Source organism: Leptosomus discolor, chromosome 9 (genome assembly GCF_034619465.1).
Source record: "Leptosomus discolor isolate bLepDis1 chromosome 9, bLepDis1.hap2, whole genome shotgun sequence".
NCBI lineage: Eukaryota > Metazoa > Chordata > Aves > Leptosomiformes > Leptosomidae > Leptosomus > Leptosomus discolor.
Genome location: NC_141399.1, coordinates 7332690 through 7354849, shown reverse-complemented (window position 1 = coordinate 7354849; position 22160 = coordinate 7332690). Strand labels below are relative to the sequence as shown.

General features: G+C 42.6%; 1 protein-coding gene across 1 annotated transcript in view; it reads left to right on the top strand.

Moving 5' to 3' along the window:
- The window catches only part of SLC25A26 (solute carrier family 25 member 26), an 89460-nt gene that overhangs the window by 49036 nt on the left and 18264 nt on the right, over window positions 1-22160 (top strand). The window contains exon 6 of the mRNA XM_009959428.2: window positions 14183-14227. Coding sequence (XP_009957730.2) covers window positions 14183-14227 — 45 coding nt within the window. The remainder of the gene's footprint in view (window positions 1-14182; window positions 14228-22160) is intronic.

Sequence of the window (22160 nt, the reverse complement as noted above, 5' to 3'; positions counted from 1 at the left end):
CAGACTGACTTCTCTAATGCACAGCTTCTGGGAAAGGCCATGCCTGATTATTTCCCCCATATTTATTTGCCTGAAGTTAAGTTGACTTGCAAAAGGGATGAGGGTGCTCAGCACCACTGCCTTGATTCAAAAGTCTTTTGCACACAGTGAGAAGATTTCTTGAGTTAAAGCCCCTTGAGAAAAACCAGAGTAAGAGAGAAGTAATTTACAGTGCCCTTTTTACTTATATTTTGGTAATATCGTCTCCTACACAAGAAGTGGCTTTTGCTGGAAAACATCACAAACACAAACAAAGTAGGCTGCCATTCAAAAAACTCCACGTGATACTATTAGATTGGAAATGCCATATTTTAGTTATGGGAACTGACAGATTGCAAACAGCTCGTGTGAGCAAAAAATACTTGTGATTCTTTTCGCTCAGGAGTGTAGGCTGGAATAATGCAATGCAAAACCCTTTCAATATAAACTAAGACCTTTCTTCTCCAAAGTTTTACCACAAAGTATTTTTACTGGATTGTGGAATTTTTTGGAAGTGTACTGGAAATATTTTTCATGAAAACTGAGTGGCAAAAATTAAATGCTCTGGAATGCAGCTGAAGGGGCAGTCCAACTACCCTGAGCATGTCCTGGTTTGCTTGAAATATGGTTGCCCTTTACAGGCACTCAATTCATCTTGAGGCCAATTTTAACAGTGCACAGTGCAGAAATGACTAACTGTTATGACATGCCCTGAACCAGCTCCAGTTCAGCTTGTGTAAATTCTACATGTGGGGTGCTTTTGGAGCTGACAGGTGGAATTTTATTGTGATTGTGTTTAACTATTCTGCCACGGTAAAGGCTTTTGTTGTTTATTTTACTGAGTTGCTACGTGTTGCAAAGCAAAGGCATGAGTTCTTTACTTTTTTGGGTTTGTTTTTGTTGTTTTTTTTTTTTTTTTTTCCCAGCACATCTTGTAAAGACTGTTGCTCAGGGTAGGATCTTCCCGATGTTCAGCTACCCTTTCCAAATGGGTGCTGACCAGCAGGCACAGGGCATCATCTCAGGGTCTTTTCTGGGATGACCGCTGCTGGGCACACCATGGTACTGTTGGAAATAGATCATCCTTGGTTTTAGCCTGAGATCGAAGTCAGACAATGTTGCCCACTCCTTAGGCCATGCTCAGAGATCCTCTTCTGGCTGTGCAGCTGGATGAAGAGGTTACAGTCCTATGTTGCTAGTTGCCATCTTTAACCTGGCTTATTAGGCATGAAATGGGGATGGAGCAGTTACTTGAAGAACCAGACCAGCACTTGGGAGGGATGGGGACAGTAATGTGTGGCGGGGGTTGTGGTAAGCACTTGGGAGCAGGATGAAAGTGGCAACCAACCCCTCTATCCCCACAGCTGCAGCTGGAAAGAGATGGGCAAGCAGACAATAGAGAGAGAGTTCATTCTGTCTCAGATTCTTTTTCTTAGTCTATTGGAAATTTCCACCCAGCATAACAGGCTGGTTTCACCACGCCTATCAGCATTTCAGCATGAATTTGGGAACCTCCTTTCCACCCCAGATGAGTCCTAGGCCTTAAGACACTGCTAATATTCACTGCAGGTCTTCCAGATGAAGTCAGGTCATTTACTGGCATCATGTCAGCTGAGCTTTTAAAATTGCATGTGTGAATGCAGAATCAGCACACTGTTCTGCAGGTTTCTTAACTGTTTCCATGATCCCGAAGACCACTGCCAGCATTTGGGGGTACTATTAAAGAAAGGTGTTGATGGTATTACGTCTTTGGATTGAAAGCAACAGTTGATTTTGCTCTTGTATGAGTTCTGCAGATTTTGGTTGTTTTGTCTGAAGTGGTCTATTAGTACTTGCTCTGAGATAAAAATTGTGTTTTAAGTGAAGAAAGCATTCTGGCACAAATTAGAAAATCCCAGGGAAGATAAATGAAACGTAATTAAAATGCTTTGAGGTTGAAACATTATGGGAATTCTAATGTATAGCTTGCTAATCTCATTAGAAAAAAATCCTGGTTTTAGTCACCTGGATATATTATACGCTGCTAACACCAGTCTGTTCCTTTTCAGCCCAAAAGATTGCAAACATCACACTGGAAGAGGCATTTGCTTTGAGATCAAGTCATTCTTTGTATTAAGCAATAGCATTGCTTTCTTTCCTTTTCTCTTTGGTCCTTAATTTGCTAATTTTTCTTTGCTGCACTGCCTGTTGCCCAGTTCTTGTGTGTCCAGCTATGGGCAGTGCATCTTCAGGGACACCATGTCTTTGATCAGGATCAATGTTTTTTTTCTTCAGATGCTGCCTCGCAGTTTTGTTGAACTAATTTGGACAGATACATCTCAGTCAGTCTCAGGGTGAAAGGACCATCGTGCATGTGTTACGGGGTCTGTGGGTGACACCCAGAAAAAGGCATCCGAATCCTGCAGGAACAGAAACAGTTCTGGAGACCGACCTAAGGGCAGGTTTCTCATGCAGATACTAAAATACTGTCCGTTGAACAGGTAAAATTTCTGGAGACTCCTCATGGTTAGGGAATGTCTGGCTATTTCCCCAACGAACATTTTTGCGTTTGATTTTCTTTCCCCTCAAGTAATGCCTGTTCGCATGAAAATTGTTTAGTTGTTGATTTTCTGTTTCCCAGCTGGAAAACAATTGGGAAAACTATGGTTCAAATCATCTATATGTAAATCCCGTCTGGTGCTTTGTGTCACAGACGAAAGCCCATAGCAGGCAACACAACTTAAGCCGTTGCCGTCTGACTTTTATGAATCTACCTATGACAGCAGGGAATTGGCAAATCTGCCACTTGGCTGTGATGGGTGTTTGACCTGGTTGCTAAACCGATGAGGAAAAGTAATAATCTCAGTGGAACCTTCTGGATGTGAAATGGCCTTTAAATGAATTAAAGCTGTGAGAGCAGCATTTCCCATCCCTTTTCCTCTAGAGGCCACGCTGCAGTGGGCGTGCAATTTGGCTTTCTCCTTTTGGTGTCAATGTTTTCCACAGAAGTATGTTTCTTAAAGGGACCATCGGTGTAACAGATGCTGTGCTCAGACCTGCTGCGTGAGAGAGGAGCGTGCTGGAAATGGTGGGATCTGATCCCGTCATGGGGCCCTGGCAGTTACATTGACTGCTTGGATTTTTCTGCTGCTAGTTGTGATGCTAAAACCTCTTGGCGGAGCTGCAGTTGTGTCGTTGCCTTGGCTTATCCTCTGTTGGGTGTTTTGAGTTCACTTCGAGTTCTTTATTGTATATCTAAAGTAACCCACAGAAAAGTTTAGACTATTTTCTTTGGCTTTTCTCTTCATTCACCACGTTGGTTGCAGCCCCAAATTAGCAGAAAACTTTGTTTAGGCGTCAGTTCAACAAAGCGCTTTGGCCCAGCTCCAACTCTGGAAGAGCTTTTAGATTAATGGGAAGTTGGGAGTGTAAAGAAGAGTATGAAATCTTAAGAACTTGTTTGGGTCTGGTCTTTAATGTTTTTAAGGCATAATCTTGTTCCTATTCAGCAATAGTGAAAGTTAAGCATGTGCTTAAGTGCTTTGCCAAGCATGGAGGGGATGATTTATACTGGCAAAGTGTAAATTTAATAGCATCTACTTTGCTGATCACAGCTATAACCAGGATTTCATGGAACAAGAGTTAGCTGCTGTCGTACTGTAGTTCAGTTCCCATCAGGCTCTGAAGATAGCCCAAACCTATAGCTGGGATGTGTGGAGAACCCCGAGATGTGAGCAGATGAAGAAAATAAGGGTTTCTGCGTGTCTGGGATGTTCTGGTTGTGTAGTTCTTGCTCACCAAAGCACCCTTGTTCCTCTGGATCCTGTTCCCATGCTCTTGTCGTTGGCTCGTTTTCCTTGTGTCCAAGCTGGGTAGCTGAGTGTGAGAAATGGTTTTGGTTTAGCTTTATGATTTAACATTGTGATTGGGATAGATCCTCCAGGCAGATGGAAGTGAGGTGGCTGTATAGAGACATGCAAATGAATTCAAAGGCTTATTGTGAAAACTTCTTCTCCACAAATGAATTAAAACAAATCACTGAGAGTCACGGCTTTTATTTCCACAGGCCTTACGATGACGGCACCATTTTGCAAGCAGGGTTAGCCTCCTTTGAGGAAGCCCGCAAGAGGTTCTTGCAAGCAAACCCTCCCTGCTCTCTGCACGCTGGATTTGCGCATGCATGCAGCCAGCCTCGTCTGAAGCTTTTTCCCAGCTTGCGGACAGGCAGGAAGCTGGGGGACGCAGGCAGCGAGACGGCTTTCCCAGGGGCTCCATTGCCATGGACGAGTCTGCAAGTCCACACCTGGGAGGGCAGCGAGTCCCAGGTGGCCCTGCCGTGTCCAACCGACATCGTACAGCTGCTACCTTTGGATGGGGGTGGAAGAAATGCTCCATTAGGAGCAGAGTAGCTGTCCAGCTGCATAGGCAGGGAGGTCTGCTGGGTCCGGGGGGCTTCCTGTTTAAATAGTTACGGAGTCTGCAGAATTGGTTAAACTGTCAAAAAAAAATTATAGAGGGTAAAAAAAAAAAATAATAAAGGAACCATCCTTCCTGTATCTGTATGTGCATTGTCTAACTGTTCGTTTGGATTCGACCAAATGCTTGCTGCGATTTTTTTAGTTCACTTTAACGAGTGTTAGATTAGGTCTTTTGTAGGTAGAGTCATATTAAAGTTTGTGGAACTGTAGCTGCGCTTCAGGAAGGCTCATGCTTTAATACATAAAAGCTAGGAGAGATCATTGTCTTAAGCTAGTAGGTCCCCTGATGTAACACGGGCAAGTCATTTCACGCAGTGACTTCTGCAAGACCATGCCTTGCGGTTGGGCTAAAGCAATGCAAGTGTTTATTAAAAAATAAAAAAAGTAGATGGGGGAGAGAAAATAGTCCAGTCTTATTTCAGGCACTCCGGATAGTCAGACTATTCAGTACAGGACTTAAGGACATATTGAACTGCTTCTCTGTAAAGAGGTGAGAAAATAGACACGTGTTTTGGTGCTTTGCAGAACCCACTCCTATTCAGCTAACGGAGATCACACGTGGGGAGCTCTTTCAAGGAGTCTGTGAAGATCAGGCCTTTAACTCCACTGGTACTGACTTGCCATTTAGGCTACTGCATGATGGACCCCTCACCCTGGCCTGCTAAAGCTTCCCCTGTGTTTCCTCGAGCATTGTTTCACTGGTACCCATTGGGAGCACCTTGCAGGACAAGGCTATTTCTTCTTCTTTCTCCTGGCATGCAGTGCAGATATCGCTCTTCCTAAATAGCTGAAAATAGCAGTCACAGGAGGAAGCTTAGCAGTGCCCCATTTTGTGAAATACTCACAAAATTTTGAATGTATATACACTAATCGTGTGTATATGTACGTAAGGTAAGTAAAATACCTTTGCATGAATAGCATTTCCTAAATTTGACGTTAATCTGCATTTTTTCTCTCTGCCACATGATGGAGATAATGGTGTAAGATACATAAACAGGGCTGCATGGGTCACGCACTTGGAAAAAAAGACATTTCAACTTGTGGTTTATAGTAGCTGTTCCTTTAATGTTGGTTTTGCGCTAACCTTGATGGATTAATTTTCTCACAGTATCTGTGGGGTGTTTTGTTTAAAGCAACATTTGGTTACTTGTCTTGTTCTGGTTTTGTTTTAGTTTTTGGTTTTGGGTTTTTCTTTCCACAAAAGGCAAATAGGCAGGAATACCCTTAGCAAATAATCAGGGCTATCAATGCAGCAAAACGCCAAAGTTCTTATTTGGTAAAACATTCAAAAGAATTTACTTAACTTGCATTAACTTTATTGGGACTTTAAGTCGTGCTTAAATGTACATGGTTTGGGCTCAGATACAGCTGCTAGTAGGGCTGTTGTGTGCGCTTCTGTAAAAGCAGGGAATTTGCAGTTAAGAAGTTAAAAAGATCTGAGATCCTGCTCTCACCACGAGTCTGAGTCTGCATCCTGGGAAGGACGTGGTAGGATCCGAATGAGTTGATCCTTGTATTGCGTGCTAGACCCCTTCCATCTGCTCTTTCTTCTTTTCTCCATCTTGAGTGTGGGTCCTGATCCAGAAGCTATCGAAGCTGCATCTGCAAAATTCCCGCTGATTTCAGTGAACTTTGGGTCAGGCCCATATGCGAAGGTAGAGATGGATTTTCCCTTGGAAATTTTTTCGGTGACATTGAGAAATCTCCTGGTGAGAGATGGATGTAATTTTTATGGTGAGAGCTGCTGTGTTGTATTTATGATCGTAATGTGGTAACAGGACATTTGTAACAAAACTGCTATAGGTTGAGATACATCCAGGAAGGGAGAAACACGTGTTTCTTCCCAGGCTGTTTATTTTTTGTGTGGCTGTTACTCTGAGGACAAGAGTTCCTATACTGATGTCGGTGCAATTACAGCTGCGCTGTTGTCAAGTTTCTTTGACTGAACATTTGCTGGATGAAGCCATACTCTCACTCCTCTCCCTAGATCCACCTGCCTTGTGAATCAAACATGCTGCTTGTTGAATTCCTCGTGCTTAGGTCCTTGTGTCTCCTGCAAAATTCCCATTCGAGGAACTGATCAACTCTGTGACACTGCAAATCTGGCAGTCCAGTGTCTGCCTATACTTTTTTTTTCTTTGATTGGGGTTTAAAAGTTTGTATTTAGAGGCCCTCTCTTGATAGGTGCCTTTCATGAGGCATTTTTGTAGTTATACTTAAGTTTAAAATGATACGTGTATGTAAAATGTGCATTAAAACGCCTTCAAAGTTAGTGAACTGACGTGCTGCCCGGACAGCAGCACATAACCATGCGTGTGTGTGTGCACCCACGTATTGATGTAATAGCTTCTCCAAATGTCGGAGTTTTTCTTCAGAAAACTTTTTCCAGAAATGCTGTGCTGCATGCTCTAGGGTTCTGCTCCTATGTTTTTTTTCATGAGAACAAAGATTAGTCCTTCATGGTCCTAAACTCAATGCATGTGCATGACTTAAAGGCATTACCTACCAATAAATAGGAGATTAGCTGCGGCTTGTGTATTTCCTGATCAGTTCAGGTTTTTTCAGATGGCTCGTTGTTATCCCGTTTCCTTTAACGATGGGACACTTTAATGAGTTTGCCATCTGACATACATCTGCTTCCTGTTAAACAATACCTTCATTCTTCTAGAGCTGCTAAACTCATCTTTTATCCTACAAGATTTTTATCTGCACCTCGAAAACAGCGTGTACAAATTGGTCAGCATATTAATTTTCTTGTCCAGGATTTTTTTTTGGTGTGTTATTTTTTAGAAGGAAGAGCAAAACAGGCATCTCCTTTAGTGCTTGTTTGTTGGAGAATGGGAGAACATGGGTGGTATTTGTCTAATCAGGGGCTGGCCAGTCCAGCTCCTGTTTGAAGCACAGTGAGATGGACTTCAGTGGCTAACGTTATACAGTTTCTAATAGTTGTTCTGTCCTCCCAGCAAAGTAAGGGGCTGGTGCAAAAGGGGGCGATTTTGAAGGCTGTTAATATTACTTCTTTGAGGAAAGAGCATTCAATGGCTCCATGATGGTCTGTCTCATGCGTGTGCAAAGTTAGGGCTCTGTGATCATCAGGCTCTCTTAAATCAATCCAGCCTGCGTTGAGTTGGTGCATCTGCCTCAGTGCTTCTCTTTTTCCCATGTTTTGGGAACACGCAGCCCCGCCAGATCTCTGACTCTATCTTTCCTCTTTGCTGGTCAACATTGCTCCTCCAGAAAAAACTTTTTTGTTTTTCTTTTTCTTTTCTTTCTTTCTTTTTTTTTTTTTTTTTTTAATCATAAACCCTTTTTCTAGTGAAGGGAATCTACATAATGTCCTTTATACGTAGCTTTTATAATGAGTGTGTGGTGCTGTTTTCAAAGAAAATCCTGTGAAGTTCTGCCACACAGGTCCAAAGGACATCTGTGAGAATGGCTTGTAACCAAATCAAGCAACCCTGTGGGGCACATAATGTTTTGTCTCGGAAAGGAATTTACTTCCAAACATTCACATATGGCAGGTGACGAGTGGAAATACTTTGGGTTTAGAGCTGGGGAAACAGAGGAAGCGACATGCAAATATTTATTTGAGGGTTAGTGGATGCTTGAATTAGCATAATGAGTATAATTCAGTGATTTTTGTATTTCTTCCCATTTATAGCTTGCAGTTGTCTCCCAGCTCACAAAGGGTTAATGTTGTTTGCTTGAAAATGAGAGAACTGCTAATTACCTCAGGTGTCTCCTAGTCTATGAGCTGAAACCTTTGGTTTAATGATACTCTTGGCACTGTTGAGATGGGTACCATTCCTTTGCCTCTGGCAGTGCTGCAGAGCCATGCCAACTCCGAAGAGCTGTGAAAAGTTGTTTGTTGCAAATGCAACTGGATAGTTTTACCTGTGGTGGCCCAGCTTCCCATGGGGTTCCACCTCTCCTTGGCTTCATGCATTCTTACAGGAAGGTGCTGCATGAACTTGGTCTTTCGCTGTGTTCCTTAAGGAATGGTGCCAAGAGATGTTCTCTGGTCATTGCTATATCAGCATTTTCATACTTGCCTGAAGAGTGTTGTTTCTAATTGCATCAATGTTTATTAACAAAGCCCTCCATCATATATTTAGCATATAAACTTGTCCATTCTTTCCCCACACTCACGTCTTTCATCTCTTGGAGCTGCAGGAACATGGCTCATGGCTTTGATAGTCTTTCATTCATGTTAAGATTACAAATGACTTTCATTAGGTTCCTTGTGGAGTCTGCAATTTATTGAGGAGGATCTGGGAGGCAGTATTAGTTGAAATTTTGCAAGAAAAGAAGTCAACTTTGTCAGCTTTGGGATACTGTCGATCACGGCTGCGCTAAGCTCCTCTACACCCTCACCTTTAGTCAGTACTGTGGAAAGCTCTGGGTCTTCGTATCGTACTACATATAATGGTGTCTATTGCTATGACCTCTGACGTGACCAGGGGAGAGGCTTACCTCATTTCATGCTGTCTTTTTAAATCCCATCATGGAGAAAGCATATTTATAGCTGGAACATCAATTTATCATAATCCAGATGTATTGGGCAAGCGTGTGAAGAATTTTAGGAGGATGAGACACTGAACCAGATTTACTGTGATTATTAACGGAAATGTTTTGATGTTAACTCCAGTGGGCAGACGGGATTGGTTTATTCTGCTGTGACTACCTGAAAAGAACCATGTTTTATAAAGAAGCTGCTTGGGGAAAAAAAAAAAAAAAAGGAATGTAAAAGGGAAGATTGTTCTCCTGAAATTTGTGGTTTATGTATCCTTGGAAAACAGTATATTTTTTGATACTCAGAAGTGGGTTGTTAGACTTTTCTTTATAATTACAATGGAGAAGGCACAGTTTGGCACCTGCAGCTCAGACACTGTGGTGGAGTGCTCCTTGCAAATACAGGCTTCAGTGGTGATAGCATCTCTATGAGCCTCGTTAAAGTGCGTGCCAAGTGCCAGGTTAGGTGCAAGTTTGAGAACTACTCCATGATGACTGCAGTACATTCTCCCCGAAGGAAACAGATGTTCATGCTGTTGGCCTTTGTGATATTCCTGCTGTCAAAATCCTCTTCATAACCGTTGCTTTTTCTCCCAGTGCTGTTAATGTAGGGAACAGCAGAGGTATGTGTGAGAGCAGTTCCTGGGACAGAGGTACAGTTTCAGGGATGTTGAGAAAGCTCTTACAAGGTGAGCCTGTTTCCTCCTCTGGCTGTTTATGCCAGTATCTCCTTCGTTATTTACGCTAACGTTTGAAAAAACCAGATAGCTCTTCTGGAGAGCAAAGCCCGCTGAACTGGAGACAGAGAAAACCTGAATAAACAAACATGTGCCACAGATTAGTAAGAACATCTGTAGGTTTTATATTGTTTTGAGAACACATACCACATAGTTTTCCATTTCTTATGCTTTTCTAGTTTCTCTCTTTCTTTCTGTCTCTCTGTTTTCTTCTTCCTTTAAAATATATTGCTAATAAAGGTTGGAGGTAGAAGGCACAGCTGGACTCTGCATGACATGCCACTGTTTAATTTCTAGCTCGGAGGATGAGAAGAAGAGTAGTTTTATTGTATCCTAGAAGAGAATAAAGCCACATGCAAATTCCAGCCGTGGACATCTGTTTCCTCTTTGTGTGAAAGAATTCTCATATTTGGAAGGGAATCCCAGTTCTGAAGGGGCTGATGAGTTGGGTTTTTTTTTTCTTTTGGTTCTTTCCCCCCTTCTTTGCCACCCCTTCAGCATGCTCTCCTTGCTCCCTGGCTGCTGTGTTTCCTTTGGGATAATGTCAGCTTTCAATTTAGCATCAGATATTAAACAGGTCAATTTTGAGTTACTCTATAATGGTGTGTTGTAGTCACAAAGAGTATTATTAAGCCCCTCCCTAAATATCTTTTATTTAATTAAACAGTATTTGGTGGGAGAACTTTTGCTCTCTCACTGATCTTGCAGGTTGGTATTTTCTTTTAGAAGTGGAGATGTGTGTATCTGTTGCTCTGGCTGTGAAGTGCAAATATTTCTGGAAGTAACTCATTAAAAATAATCTTTTAAAATCCTTCTGTATCAGGGGAACTAAGTAGATCTGTAAAAATAAGAATCTGCAACACTCATTACATTGTTAGGCATCAGGTGTTAAGGACTACAGGGACCAGAGTAAATGATAATTTCACTAACCTATAAAACATTTTAAAATAATGATTTACAGCTGTCTGGGGGCTTTAAACTTTTTTTTTTTTGACTCTGTCGAACAAACAGCACAGTTATATAACATTAGGCCAGACACGAGAACTGGTACTCTCTGTCTGTTTTATACTAACGTCGAATGAGAGGTTGGTGGAGCTTGCCAGGGTTTCATATTTGCTGGCAGAAAGTTACCCACATGTGTGGACCACATTTTTATTGTTGCCTTAGCCTATTTCAGGCATAAATATTGCTGCCTGGCAGGGTGTGATTCCGTTCATTGCTGAAGAGCTTTTCTTCTAAAAAGCAAAACATGAAAAGGAATGAAATGCTGTAAATGATCAAATTAAGAAGTGTCCCCAGACTGCGAGATTTTGTCACGTCTGTCGTAGTAGAGGAATAAAGGGCAATAAGGCATCTAAAGGCTTTTGTATCGTTGTATGAATTGCCCTTGCACTACTATTTCTTTTTGCATATATTAATCTTACTTTTGGGTGTGGGCTGTTTAGTCTGGTCTCTTAGGGAAACATGGCTTGTGCAAACAGGGTGCGCACATGGATGCACAGCAGCCTGCACAGCCCTTGGACATGTTGGCCATGGAGATGTGGCAGGAAGGCAGAGGCTGCAAAGATAAATAGAAGTTCCTGTAAGTTTCTTGAAAATATGTATGTGAGGGGAGAATAAAGGCGATTAAGGGGTTTGAGGGGAGGCTTGCAATAGGAACTGAACTTTCAACAGGGGCTGTGGAGTAGACGTGGAGAGGAAATGTTTTGGAGGTCCCCTTTGTGGGAAGATTGCTGAACCCAGCTTGGAAATTATTTGACTGCAGAGAATCTGGTGACAAAAACCAAATCCGCAGGAAGCCAGACTCCCTTTCATTCCAGTACCCATGAAATTGCTTGTGTGGGTTTTTGTTTTTAAGTCAGGATGTTGTCAAACAGGCTCTAATGGACGACTGTAAGAAATGGAGGACATCTGATTAGGACCTCCTTAGTGCAGGCAAAGGTGCTTCCTGGTTTGTTGGGTTTTTGCAAGTTTTCAAACTCCAATGGAGTGTGACTTAGGAATGTTGAGGGCCCTTATCCTGCAGGCATCTCAGAGAGGAGGGAGCCCAGCGGCCGTGCAGATCCCACCAACATACATCCGAAATCTGCCCAGGCGTTTTGGAAGCCCGTGCATGGCAGCATCTCGTGGGGCACACGGGGAAGAGTGAAACCGGTAATCCCCATCCAGTTCTGGTCCCCACTGAGCACGACAGGGAAAGCAAACACCACTAACGCTGAAAGTCAAACAGCAGTTGTGAACAAATTTCCTCTTCGATTGAAATGCTTCTAGCTAGGAGATAGAAAGGGGTTTATGTCAAAAGCTTCCCTTGTTGTCTTATTAACAGCTGCATAATTTTGCCACTCATTCACTAGCATAAAAAAGCAAAACTTGGAGACTGTATTTGAAAGCTTGTTTTGTTTGGTGTACAGCTGGATGCAGAGCGTTTCCTTTTTTTTTTTTTAACAAATTTGAAGCAAATGTAGTGGGTATTGTTTCTTTTTTTCCCCCTATTTTTTGGCCTAGATAATAGAAGATTATGTTGCTGTTCATTTTACATTGCAAAGAAATCATGCCATTTAACTCCAATTCAACAATGATGCAGCAGCATGTGGAAATATGTATCTTCTCATAAATACATTACCACACATTACTGTCAGATAGCTAGACTTTTTCACCCAGTATTAAAAATGAAATTTAATTGCTACAGTAGAGTTTCAAGGCCCTGATAAATAAGAGCCATGTCTGACCTTTATTGTGGGGCTCTGCGATGCCACCAGGGATATTGCTCATTGTTCAAGATGACAAACTTCCTCTGAGATTTCAGTTTGTCAGCTCAATGTACAGCAGGGACATTGATTTCTTCTCACTGCCATTTCCTGCCTGAATAGATAACAAATTTTCTGTGGCAGGTGTCTGTCAAGCTTAGTTTTGCCTGGCAGATTAACTTAATAGACTCATTTATTAATCATTAGTTGCAACACAGTGAAGCAGACAATACTCTTTAACTCTTGTGATGTTGAATGGATGTACCATTTCAGATTCCTTTGTGTACTTGAATTTGGGTTTAATAAGCTGTTCATATCTCTGTAGTGAATGTTTTTAACCTGACATTACTCACATGATAAAGAGCAAAGATTTATATATTATTGTGACCCATATTGAGTGTCTATTACTTTTCATGGCAAAAGGTGCATAAGTGCTTTCTGAGACTAATAAAATGATGCACAAACTGCAAAATCAATCTAAATAAGGAGGAAAACTGGCCCTATTTGCATTGTGTTTGGGGAAGGAAGGTAAAAGTGGGAGAAGAAAATAGATACTTGGAAGAAGATTTGAAACTGGAGCTGACTGGCTATCAAAGTGGTGGAGGTAACTGTAGAAGCATTTAGGAAGGGGCAAAGCAGACCTGCAGATACAGCTGTAGGGATTCTAGCACAGGCTAGTATTTTCAAAGGGAGCCCCTTCTCCAAGATGTCTTAAGATAGACTTGGGCTGGAGATAGCAAAGGCGGGGGTTGGTACAGAGGCGGATACTGGACAGGGCTTGTCAGAGTGGTGAAGGAGGAGGAAGAGCTGGAAGAACTTAGTGGAGAGACTGGAGGAGGAAGAAGTTATAAGGGAAGGCATCACCTTGGAAAGTGATGTCTCTCATTGCAAAGAATCACCCTGTTCACAGTGAAAACTGACTTATTACACGTTAGCCCTGCACAGCCTACAGAGCTGGTGGAGATGTGTATTTGCTTTTTTCCCCGTGTGTTAAGAGAGTTGGTCACAAGGCGTTTCTTGGGGCAGAATCTGTAAAGGAGTTTGAAATGCACAGGCGCTGCTGGGGACACACAGCAGCAGGAACGAGCCTAGATAGAGATACAGGCTGTTGCTGGGCAGAAGAACCTCTTGTTATAGGTGATGAGAAGAGAACCACCAAGCTTCTCCCTTGGGTTGTGGTAGCTCTTTACAACCTGCTTTTGATTCTCAGTGGAGCTTGTTAATGTGAGATCACTGGGAGATGTTCAGGAAAGCTGATGCCCAACTGCAAAGCCCTGGTTGGAGCACAACTGTTTTCAGCTCAGCATTTGTGAGACTGTGTATGGCTGAAGATACTTTTTTGACAAGCTGTGTTCCTGGCCTTGGGAACGTGTTTCTTGAACCATCCTTATGGGTTTCTTGGCTGAGCGTCAAACCAAAAATGTCCCTGCACTAGATCACACTGCTTATTGCTCTTCTAGGCCACCCTGGTAACAGTGCATTAACCTCTCAGCAGGGAATGTGATAAACAAAGTAAAACTGCTTTAGTGAAACCAGTCATTTCATGGCAGCGTACATAAAGTGTCCGTAAAGATTTGTAAGTGTAATAAGCTGCAGTTCACTGAGTGAACAATAACTGTTCCTAATTTAGCCAGTTGAGGAACATGCCAACCTAATTTGCTTTTGTAACATTATGTTGTTGCGTTTTTTTTTTCTTTTCTCACCTCTCCAGATTCCTTTCTCTCTGGTACAGTTTCCCCTCTGGGAGTCCTTAAAGGTAAGTCCTCTTTAATGACAGAAATACAAGTTATACATTTTGCAAAGGCTTTCCATGGTAACTTATCTAACTTGATTACCACAGTTGTGGGCATGTCCAAGAATCAGTATGTACCAACCCACCTGTGCGTGTGAAGATCATTTGCCTGAATATCTGAAAAATAACAGGAAATGTCTAACCACTGATATGTGGCATGCAGTCTAAATTTTACTCCCCAACGTGCCAGAAATCGTACCTTCTGCTCTAGCTTTTTTTTAGTGATTTCTTTAAAGAGGAGGAGTGGGAACCATCTTGTGCTGTGTAATTTTATTTTATTTTTTTTTTTTTAGCATTTCACTCTGCAAGGTAACAGGAAATTGCGAATGTTACCGAAAAAATTGATCGAGCCTGGTTTTTTAGACAGGGAAAGACTCGCAGTGCGTCTCTGACAAGTTGTTTTGATTGGCTGTGTATACTTTATTTAAAGGTCATTTAAAGAAGGTGTCAATGGATGGTGTTTTAATAGTGCAGTCTTTCAGAATGATGTGCTGCTCTCCCACCAGCTGGTTGCTTTGTTTATCATGGACAGAGTCAGGGTCTAGGTTTTTGAGCACGGGGTTGGATTCAAAGATGTATAATTTCTCCGTCCCTCTGTTTTTCCTTTACTGCAAAAGATGAAGGAAAGGGTTTTTTCAGGTGCTTTGAGATCCTGGGTTGGAAGCACAGAAAATTATTGGAGATTGTTAAAAGCATTGTAGCAAAATACAATATTTATAAGAGAGGAGCTGGAGAGAGAGTAACTTTCTTCTTGTGATGGGTGCTGGACTTCTGAGCGAGATGGACACTGAGACCCAAACTGGGCAGAGGTACTGAAAGGGTGGGAAACTGGTGATGATCCTCCTCAGCCCTTACTGCTTCTGTTTAGGGAGGAGGACCAGTGTTCTCCTTGGTCCTTGGATGCTGGTTTGGGACAACAGCTTGTCCTCTGGCTGTATGTCAGTAGCTTGGGTTGTTCTGCGGAGACAAGCCCACAGTATGAACGTTTGCATCTAGAGGCTTCAGGGAGTCAAAACCAAAGGGAATTCCACAGGCGGGAGGAGCACGAAGGAGGAGCACGAAATACATCAAGAGCTTTCACAGAACTGAGTTGTGTTTCGTAGATGATTCTGTAGGTACTTCATGAACTTGGCCTGATGTGGTGTCTGGGTATCATCCCGTCGCGCAGGGTAGCTTTGGCTGCCTTATTAGGAATCTGTTTCCCTGCCAGTGTCTAGGAATGGCTTTCTGTAAACTCCTTGGCTGTGATACTGGCCTGACCTGCTAATTGTTAGTGCAGCAGTTGTGTTTGGGAGCAAGAGGTGGCAGTGCTTAAAGAGAGAAAGTGCAGTGTTCTTGCCAAAACCACATAAAACAGCAACTTCGTGTAGGTTTTTGAGAATGTAAAGTTGTTTTAACTAATGTCCACGTATCTGTGACAATAAAATGTATTGTTTAGATTGCAGGCTTTAAAGAAGACAGTTTGAATTTAGCTAGCTACAGGAGTGAGTCACTTAGGAAGAGACATCATGTTTAATCTAAAAAGGTCAGTGCAGATCTGAAGAGAAACAAAACCGGGCCAGTTTGTTCCATGAACCCATTGCAATATATTCTTCTGACGATGGAACCAAAAGTAGAAAAATGCAAAAATCCATCTTGCATGCCCCAGTCACTTTGGCTCAGCACATCAAGAGAGCTCAAGGTTTGTCACATCAAAGCCAGGCACTGAAAGCAGAATAAGTTTTGTTTATCTGAATGAAGCTCTTAAAAAAAAAAATTGTCCTGACACTACAACAAAGGACAAAAATCATTATGTCCCATCAACAGGCTGGATGTGGCCGGTAGCATCAACAGTAGTACGATTCAGGCTAGGGCTTCTCACGGCTGCACAAAGGGAGCATGAAGAAGGGGTAAATGTGTAAAGGACAAGAGACAAAGGACACGAAGCCTGAACATAGAAGAGTTGTTGAGATCATGTCTGAGGGACTGTTCTGCGCTGTATTAAATGGATTATTTGAGAAAGTAAATGCAGGAGCGGTTGTGTACGATGTACGTGGACCATCTCACAGAGGAGAACAGGACGAGCGCTGTGGCTTTGTCATTTTTAAAACTGTTAGTACAACGTTACATAAGCTGATGGAAGATAGACTCAATCTTATAATTCCCTGAACAAACTAGTCACCATAGAAATGAGGAAAAATTATCTTTCCACTGTAAAGGACAGTTAGCAAGGCCCATGGAAGAAGTGAGTTTACTTTTTCTTCACATATGTGCTGGCTGCAGCCAGCAACACGGTGTTGAGCTTAAGAAGCCTAATAAAGGCTTGTCGTAGGTAGCAAATCGGGTGTTTCTATATCCCATTTTCTCTGTCTGCTTTGCTCCAAGCTGCTGTGGTTATTCCTTATGCTTCCTTCCAGTGGGCTGTAGCCATGTAGTTTACATGCAGTTTTCTTCTGTCTGTGAATGCAGACCAGCTGTCCTACGTGAGAGTATCTTGCATATCAGGGACTAAACTAAGTTAGAAGAAGAGAGCGCATTGTGTAGATTACTGAACTATAAGGTTACATATGCTATGGGTGCTGGCAAAGGGGGTATTGCATTAATTAGCAAGAAACAGATACTGCTTCAGATACAAGCCTCACTGCCGGTTATTCAGGTGAACGCACAATTTAGAAACAGTTTATAATAGACTCCTTTCTTAGTTCACAATGACTCAAGAAAAAACAGTAAAGAAATTATGGTGACTTTAGTAAAAAAGCCACACCTCCTCTTTTTTTTGGATGTAGATAGTATCCACTGCTGTGATGGATGCTTACTGTCCTTTCTCTTCCCAATTTGTCATTTTTCCATATTTTGTTTTAGGCCCAGATTATTGAATAAACCAAAGGGGAGAAGGAAACTGTGCTATGGTGTATTAGATTTCAGAGCAGACATCGTAATTCTCTACTAGGGTGAGTTAGTGTAGTGCTTCTCTGTCTTTTTAGCCCAAGCCTTACAGCTAAAACCATTTTGAATTCTCCTCAGAGTTCAGGAAAAGAAGGGGCATTGCAAATCTCATTCACTCTGTTACACCAACCCTTGGAGGAGCACCATGGCTGATTACCACTGTGGCAGTTTGATCAAATTTAGGTTCTTTTAGGTGGGGCTAATGCTTCTGATCCCGTCTCAAAGCCAGCTGGCCATGAAGAAAAGCAGCAGAACATAGATGTGATGTGTTTCACAAATGCCAGCCAAGCACACTGCCTTCTGTATTAGTTCAAGTTTTGGAATAACATTGTAAGATACAGTCCCCTTGTATGCTGCCCTGGAATTTCCAGGGTGCCTCTGTAACTTGCTTTGGAAATACTATATCTGTGTTCTTCATTGTGGGAATTTCAAATTACAGGCTGTGTATTTGGCATGAAATTGTTGTGGGTTATGGAGAGTCTTGCGCAGCTCTCGTGCTTTCACCCTGCTGCCAGGGCTGTGTAGTCTCCGCTCAGATGACTGTGGCACTGTGGAATTCATTCATTCTGTATTATCTTCTATTCTGTTCTGTTCAATTTATTCAGTACTTGTAATCGTCGTATCTGAGTACCTACCAACAGCACCTAAGTGATTTATCATCTGTTTCATGTTGTATTTTAATCTGTAGTTTTTCTCTTTTAGACCTAACTGAGAAAGAAAGACAACTTTAATTTCTGCTGTAGGGATATTGCAGAAACACGGAGCATCAGGGTTTTTTCAACAAAATAGAGTTTTAAAAAAACCCCCACAAAGTCAAGAGCCTCTGGTTGAGTCTAGCAACATCTTGTCAAAAACGACTGTTTCTTATGGCTGAGTGGAAACGGTCAGCTCCCTTGGAGAACAGTCCTGTGTGTAAGATAAACCCATCTCAGGTGAAATAAGACTCATTCCTCTTGGGTTTTATATTTCTGCATATTGGCTGCGCTTCAGAGCCTTTGAGAGTTACTGCAACACAGCTGTACATGGAGAATGCTCTCTTTATAGACCAAATGTATTGTATGTCTGCAGAAAAGGGTCTGGTAGCCAGTGAGGGGGGAAGAAACAGGCAGGACAGGAGGACATAGGTCTCAAATGAGTGGACTTGAAAAATAAGGGGTTTTTTGTTTGGTTGTTTCTTTTTTTTTACGGAGGGAAAACAAGCCTACTCTCCTGGGAACCTTCTGTCTTTTTCATTAGACATGTCCGAATCTGAGATGAGACACTTGGACGTTGCTAAGACTATGTAACGTCAGGGTCAGGCTGACTTCTCCCTGCAGACTGCGTGCCAGCAAGTCCTGCTCTTGCACCTGCAGCTTCTCTGGGAGGGCTGGGACAGATGGTACTGGCCCAGGACCTGCAAAGACAGATAAAAATCTTGCACTGACCATGCTCAAGGTGATGTTGTGGCTCTTCTGGCATTTAGTGGAGCCAGGATTTTCCTCTTTGTCTCAGTGCTGGGCAAACCCTAAAGCTCTTAGACATTCTGCAGCTATGGTGAGCCCACATGTGGGGTTTTTTTGTCACTGGCTTTAGCAATAAGGTAATTTTCTTAAATCTGTAAGTCTCACAAATTAACAGGTATTTTATAAAGAGAGATAATTTGGTTGGACCTTTAGAGACAATAGCTAGAGACAGGGAGCTGAGATCATGGGGTTTTGTAATGACTATGGCGGCATGTGATAGTGGTGTAAGATGCTGAACAAGCAGAGGAATACTTTGGTGGCTTCAGGATAAGAGAATGGTTTGGAGAGTACACACAGTCATGTTTCCACCCTGTGAAATAAGCAGGACATCGTAATAAAGAGAACGGGGAGAGTCCAGCCACTCCCCTGTGAGGCTGAGCAGTATCAGAAGGTTGGCTGGGTCAGAACAGAAGTTGCCCATGTTGTTCCTAGACTGTTTTCTGCCGACATGCTAGATAGCAGCCTTGGGATTGGGTTCACACTTCTGTAGGTCCTTTATTTTCTGTCCAGGTTCAGCTTCACCTCAGGCACAAGGCACTTGTGTTGAGAGCAACAGAGTTTGGGAAATCTGCTGGTGGACTGAATTTTGGATCTATTTGAAGGCATTGGCACGTGTACTTGTTTGCTTGGTTCCCTTGGCTCCCTCCTCTAGAGAGCTTAACTTCTGGGGGCTGGTATAGGCAGTCTAGGGTGTGAACAAGGCTGGTTCGAGGGTGGGCTCAGCCTTGCTTGTAGTCAGTGCAGGTATCCCTTTGAGACACACCTTGAAGCATGCTGTGCCAAGACTGCTCGGTGGGTTTCCATGGAGAGTGAGGACTGTAATCTTGGTTGGAGCTCATTGCACCTGATTTTTAAAGTTAATAAGAATGAAAAGTTTACAGAATGCTTCGCCCAGGCAGCTGGGGTTCTCAGCAGTAATACGTGTTTATAACTCCACCATTGAAACAATAAACCACATGCTATTTCCCTCCTAAAATTTACAATCAAATCTGTTGCTGTTTAACAGGGTAAGTAGAAAATAGAGGAATGTAGCCAAGCTGGGTCTAAAACGGCTCTTTCCCTGCTCTGTAGGTAGGTGACAGCTTTCCTTTTTTTTTTTCCTGGAGAAGCAGTCTAGTATTTCTTTTCTGCTGTGCTCAGCTGCGTATAAGTGAAGAGTAAATGAAACCCAGACCCAGCTTTAAACCCATTTCCTTGCAGGCAGTGTAGTAAGTGTTCTACCATACCTCACTCCCTCTTTGAGTAACGATCGGGCTGATTTAGGGATTAAGTCCTAATCGTTCAATAACGCTAACGCGTCTGCCATTTGCTTAGGTGCTGTATCAGGAAAACAGATTTCCACGGCGGCGTTTCGAGGCGTGATGTCACTTGTGGCCAATGCGGCGTGTGCATGCCATTAGCATAACGGCTGCATTTTTCTCACAAAAGAACAATGTACCCAACAGCTGTTCAGCAAACAGCCCTCGCTTTATTAGTGTCACAATAAGTGTCATTCACCCAGTCTTGAAGCGCAGTCGGAGGAATGCTCTGCGCCATCTGCACCAAAGAGAAAGAAACAAATGCAATCTTTCCTTACAGCACTGCAGGCACGTTTGAGAAAGTCAGATGGCCTTGGATCATCAGTGCAGCGTTTAAAATGGCAGAAGTAAAACAGACTCACGCAGTCTGTAGACACAGAGCCAGACTGTGATGCTCTTGGTCATGCCTAGACCACAAGCAGTTCTCTAGAAGTCGCTGAGCTTGCCCGTGATGTCTGGGGACGTTTGGTAGAATACAGAAGTAGTCAATGTGAAGGGCTTACCATTTGATTCAAACGCTTGCTTCTTGCTGAAGAACCTCAAAAGACTCATGTAGTTCTTCCATGTAATTTATTCACACAAGCCTGCATGAAGCACAGATTTATTAGCAGGTAGTAGCGGTGCAGATGCTGAAGGAAACTCGTCCTAACTTCGAAGTGATTTTTCAAAAGCGCATTTTCCTCCTCAGGCACTTATTACGGCCCTTCGTGCCATGGAAACTGAGTGTAGCTGGCATATTATGTTCTGCCTTGCCATGGGAACACTGTTTCGAAGACGTTTTCTTTAACCAGGCTTTTAGCACATCCATTTTGATGTACATCCAAATGGGTCACAGACATCAATGCAGTATTATATGGAGAGAAAAAGGGAATTAAATGCTTTTAACATGAAAAATATGGTGTTGCACGTAGGCCAACTTTTGTTCTTTTTCTCTCAATTTATCTGGGATTTGGGTGGGTTTAATTCTAGGGCCAAATTCGGTACTGGCGTAAGTGAGCACAACTCCATTAGTGCAAATGGTGTCTCTACGTTTATGTCAACACTGAACTTAGATCATTGAATTTTTCCTATGTTTGTGCTTGCATGTTTCCTGCAAGATAATATATACATGTACTGCACATATGCTGCACATATGCACATAAAAATTCACTGGGGAGGACATTTGGCTCCATGCTTTTTGACTTTATGTATAGAAATTGCAATCGACTTATGAATTTTTTGCTTCTCCTGTAGCTAATGTGCCATGCATCTGTAAGGATCAGCCATGCAGAATGCCACGTTGCAAGTAAAATACCTAGTAGCAAAGGCAAGCATGAAAATTGCTTTTCTTTCCTCAGTCTGCAGGACTGCACATGCACACAAATCCGTGTGATTAATTTGGAGAGATTTTTCTCCCCCTCTGTTGTCATCATGAAGTTGAACGCTGCCTTGAACAGAGGGGTACGTAGAAATACTACAGATGCTTATCATTGGAGTGAATTGTAATATTTACTCAGCTGCAGGCCTCTATTTTAGTGTATGCCATGAGGTCTGCTTGCCTTTTGGTGCCTGAAGAATTGCAAGGCCGAAGCAGAGAGGTCTCATTCTCTGCGACGCTTCCTGCAGCATTTGGGGTGTTGGTCTGGTCATCAGGTTTGAGAGAGATGCGCGTGATCACCGTAGCTTAGGTTTCCTCAGTACAGACCAAGACCCAGCTGCATTGGGAGCACAAAGCTGACAGATGATTTCTGCCCCAAACTTTTACCACAAACGTACAGCGAAGGTGCCAGGTAAGGAGCTGTGTGAACTAGTCAGAGGTTATTGGCCATCTGGAGGCCAGGTGTCCTCAACACATGAGGAGCCCACGTTTGTGGGCACCATATACTTCCACCCTGTATTTAAAGGCAGCGGTAATCTTTTCTTTTTTTGTTGTTTCCTTTTTAGATTGAAAGGCCTTTGGTATGTCCTGAGAGTGACTTTTCCAAAGCGCCTTCTGCCCAGCGAAAAGGGCTGTCCTTGTATTCTCAGTATCAAGAGAGCTAAATAACATTTGTGGTGAGAAGCAGAGCACACTGGCCTATAGGACAGTATGAAATGGGATCGTTAGGAAGAAAAGTAAGGCTCTGCCCACGTATAAAACTTGACCCTTCTCTGTGAACATTATCCCTGTGAATAATTGCAAATATGCATTCA